The sequence below is a fragment of the Myotis brandtii genome, unplaced genomic scaffold (genome assembly GCF_000412655.1).
Source record: "Myotis brandtii unplaced genomic scaffold, ASM41265v1 scaffold1095, whole genome shotgun sequence".
Taxonomy (NCBI): domain Eukaryota; kingdom Metazoa; phylum Chordata; class Mammalia; order Chiroptera; family Vespertilionidae; genus Myotis; species Myotis brandtii.
In genome coordinates this window covers 118,347-122,073 of record NW_005353733.1, presented here as the reverse complement: position 1 = coordinate 122,073, position 3,727 = coordinate 118,347, and the positions used below count along the sequence as shown (strand labels likewise).

The window sequence follows — 3,727 nt, the reverse complement described above, 5'->3', positions numbered from 1 at the left end:
CGTCCTGAGGCTGGTGAGTCAGGGACGATGTCGCCCAGCAGCCCAGCACCGGTGGGGGAGCCGGCCCTGCCCACAGCCCTGGCCGCTGGGACTGGGCCCAGGCAGGAGACCACCCCCTCCAAGGACTCTCCTCTGTGGACCAGTGTCCCCCCGACCCCCATTCAGGGCGAATCCTCCCCCACCGCCCAGCCCTGTCTGGAAGAGGAACTGGGTGTCTGTGCCTGGGAGGGAGGCTTCCTGTGCGTTTCCATCAGCTCCAGAGCCCTCAGCTCCTAAGCCCGTGGTTACGACTCCAGTGCAGCTCTGACTGACAGGCCTTCCCCTCCCCGTCCACTTCTACCCCCTCCCCCTCACCAGCCCTTTGCCTGTGACACTGTCAGGCCAGAGATTCCCCCCCGCCCACCGCCAGAGCTGTTGCTGCCCTGACCCTGTGGTTCCCAGGACTCGGGGTGCAGCAAGGGAACAGCGAGGCTGAGTTTGTTGGGTCAGAGCAGCCCTGGCCTTCCCAGGGGCAGGGCCTCACTCTCCTGAGCCCAGGGGGTCAGAGGTCACACACAGGGTGGTCCCAAACCCAGGCTCTTAGGATCCTCAGTAGACAATCCTGTCCTGGGCCCCCCTGCAGGGCATGGCCCATTTCCCGGAGGGTGAGACTGAGGCCCAGGCAGCTGCTCTGCTCCAAAGCCCCCTCCATCTCCCTTAGGCCCTGAGCCTCCTCCTTCTGACAGCCCTGCCCTGCGCACTGGGGCAGCCCTTGTGCAAAGAGGGGGAGTTCCAGAAGGGGGCCTTGTGCTGCCCCAAGTGCTGGCCAGGTGAGTGCAGCTCTGCAGGGCCCCTGGGGGCGCCGGGGGCAGGGCTGTGCTGGGGGCAGGCATTCGCCCTCCCCTAGCCTGGAGCCCCTCTGCTCCCAGCACCCCTTCATGGGAGGCCTGCAGGCCCTGGGCACAGAGGGCACCCCCAGCTCGCCCCCGCCCCCCAGACCCTCAGCTCACTGCTCAGGGCGGGGCTGGGGGTGGGCATCCCATTTCAGGCCAGGAGAGGGGGTCTCAGAGCCAGGCCTCTGTGTCCCAGGAGGCCCTCAACTTCCAGAAAGTTCTCACTTCCTGCCAAGCAGGCTCACTGGCCCGGGGAACAGCTCATGTGGGGTGACCCCTTGGGAGTGTCACACCTGCCGGGGCTCCGGGGCCTTCCCGCCCTGAGTGTGTGCCTGCTTGGCTGCAGGCTACCGGGTGCAGGAGTCCTGCGGGGAGCTCTGGAGCATAGTGTGTGTGCCCTGCACCCGGGGCACCTACACTGCCCACCTCAATGCCCTGCGCGAGTGTCTGCCCTGCCGCGTCTGTGACCCAGGTGAGACCAGGAGCCCAACCCTGGCTGTGCCGAGCCCCCAGCCCCCCCATCCCGGCCACACTGACTGCAGGCCCTCACGCTGCCCAGGGCCAGGCCTCCCGTCACCCAGGGGGCTCCCTGCCCAGGACCCTTCAAGGAGCCTCATCCCATGGCCACACCTGCCTCTCCCTAGAGAGGGCCAGCGCCTCAGCCCCATCACCTGTCACCTGCGCTTCCAGGCTCAGCCACCCGATGCCCTGCAGGCACCCCTGCCTGTGGCACAGCCCGTGGGCCCCCGGGGCCAGGCCTCCTCCACCTGCAGTGCCGGCTCCCAGGACCCCACACCCTCCCCAGGGTCCTCCTCTGGCTGAGCACTGGCCCCTGGGTCTCCTCCCTGCCCAGGGCTGGGCTGGGGGATGGCTCCCCGGTTGCCCCTCCACTGCCAGCTGAGGGCCCCTGCCCTGTGGCTGCCCACTGACCTTCCTGGTTTGAGGAGCGAAACCTGTTTGAGGGGCGCCCTGGCCTGGGAGTCGCCTCTGGGCCTGTCCTTTTGCTGACTGGTCCCCACTCCCTGTTGGGGTTCAGGCTGGGAGGTCTCAGCCACCCCAAGAGGCCTGGCCTTCTGTGGAGAAGACCCTGCCCCAGTCCCTGCTGCTGCCTCCACGACCCTCGGACCCCGCTTTGGACTGGCCTCTGCGTCCGGCAGCTCCGGGCCTATGTTCCGGCTGAGCCTGGGCTGTGGCTGGCAGGGTCCGGGGGGAGTTAGGGGGCTGCACCCCTGTCCCCGTGCCCTCCCCAGGCCTGTAGGTGCTGCCCAGCCCTCAGCGTGGTTTCCTCCCGGGACGGGGCGCTCCCCCAGCCCTGGCAGGCCTTGCTGCTGCTCTGAGCTCCTTCTCTGGGTCCCAGGCCTGGGCCAGGTGACCAGACGGAAGTGCTTCAGCTGGACCAACACCGTGTGCGGCTGCGGGCGCGGCCGCTTCTGTGAGCGACAGGACGGGGACTCCTGTGTCCAGTGCAGGCCCCACAGTGTCTGCCGCCCGGGCCAGAGGGTCCGGGAGACAGGTGAGTGCGGCTCCCCCTGAGGACACAGGCCCCGGCCCCCGGCCTGAGGGGGTCCCCAAGGAACCCTCTGCCCGACACTGTCGTTTCTCAGGCACCGAGTGGCAGGACACGCTGTGTGAAGACTGCCAGCCGGGCACCTTCTCTGCGGGGGGCACCCAGGCAGCCTGCACGCCCTGGACAAAGTAGGTGACCCGGGTCCCAGGAGGCGCTGCCAGGGCTCCCTGGGAGATAAGGGCCCCACAGCGGGGAGATGGTGACCCCCCAGCCGCCCTGCTGACCCTGTGGCTCCCACACTGCTGTCACCTCAGCCCAGGGCCCGGTCAGCACATCCCAGATGCGGGGCTCAGGGCGCTGCGGCCAGAGACCCACCCTGTGTTCCGGGGTGTCCCCAGGTGTCAGGGCTGAGGGGTCCTGCCATTCCGAGTCAGGGGTGCACATAAGAGGCTCCCAGAGTGAGGAGTCCACTCCCCCGGAAACAGGAACCCCAGTGCCCACGCCCCTCCCTTCCAGCTATGACCTGGCTGCTTAGTCTCTGGCGTGACTGCCACACGGAGGCCCAGGGTCCTGTGTGTCCCCCCTACACCATTCCCACCCCCATTTGTCACTCTGTCTCCATCCTCCCCTCCCCTCCAGCCCCCCGCCCCCCTCGGGTCTGTCCCTCCATCTGGGGCACTGGCTTTCACAGTCCATTCCTGACACCAGCTCTGTCCTCACCCCTGGCATCTCCTTCGCTGTCCCTCTCCTGTGTCCAGTGTCCCTGTCCCAGGTTGTCCTGCCCCTTCCTCCCCTCCCTCCGTGTCCCCGTGGCTGCGGGACAGGGAGAGTCAAACGGACCTGAGTTCCCCCCAGAGCTCCCCCTCCCCGGGCCCACCCCAGGCAGCAGCCTTCCCCTCTGTGCGACAGGCTGCGCAGGGGACGCTCGGGGTTGGGGTGAGCGCCAGGCACCGAGGTGGCCCTGCCCACTGCCCACAGGCCCCTCCTCCCCCAGGTGCAGTGGCCCATTCGCCTGGGAAGCGACTCCGGGGACCAGCAGCACAGACGTGAGATGCTCCCCCTGGGGCCCCGTCATCATCCTCATCAGCATCATCCTCGTCATCACTGTCATTTCTGTGCCCCTTGTGCTCATGTCCATCAGGGACAGAACGTCACGTGGTGAGCAGGAGCCCCTGGTCCCGTCAGGGCTCAGGTCCCAGCTCTCTCATCCCAGACACCGCTCTGGCTCTGTCCCCCAAATAGAGAGGCGGCCTGGGGTGCCCGGGGGCGGGACTTCCTGTCTGAGGAGCCTGGTGCCCCCGGTACCCACGCAGCACCAGGGCCCGAGCTCCCACCTGCCCTCAGCGGA

The 3,727-nt window shown here is 68.2% G+C and overlaps 1 protein-coding gene across 1 annotated transcript in view; it reads left to right on the top strand.

The window, feature by feature from the left end:
- Window positions 1-3,727, top strand: part of LOC102239131 (tumor necrosis factor receptor superfamily member 14-like) — a 25,297-nt gene that overhangs the window by 20,104 nt on the left and 1,466 nt on the right. Inside the window, exons 2-6 of the mRNA XM_014543611.1 lie at window positions 701-809; window positions 1,219-1,344; window positions 2,230-2,385; window positions 2,477-2,567; window positions 3,374-3,537. Coding sequence (XP_014399097.1) covers window positions 701-809; window positions 1,219-1,344; window positions 2,230-2,385; window positions 2,477-2,567; window positions 3,374-3,537 — 646 coding nt within the window. The remainder of the gene's footprint in view (window positions 1-700; window positions 810-1,218; window positions 1,345-2,229; window positions 2,386-2,476; window positions 2,568-3,373; window positions 3,538-3,727) is intronic.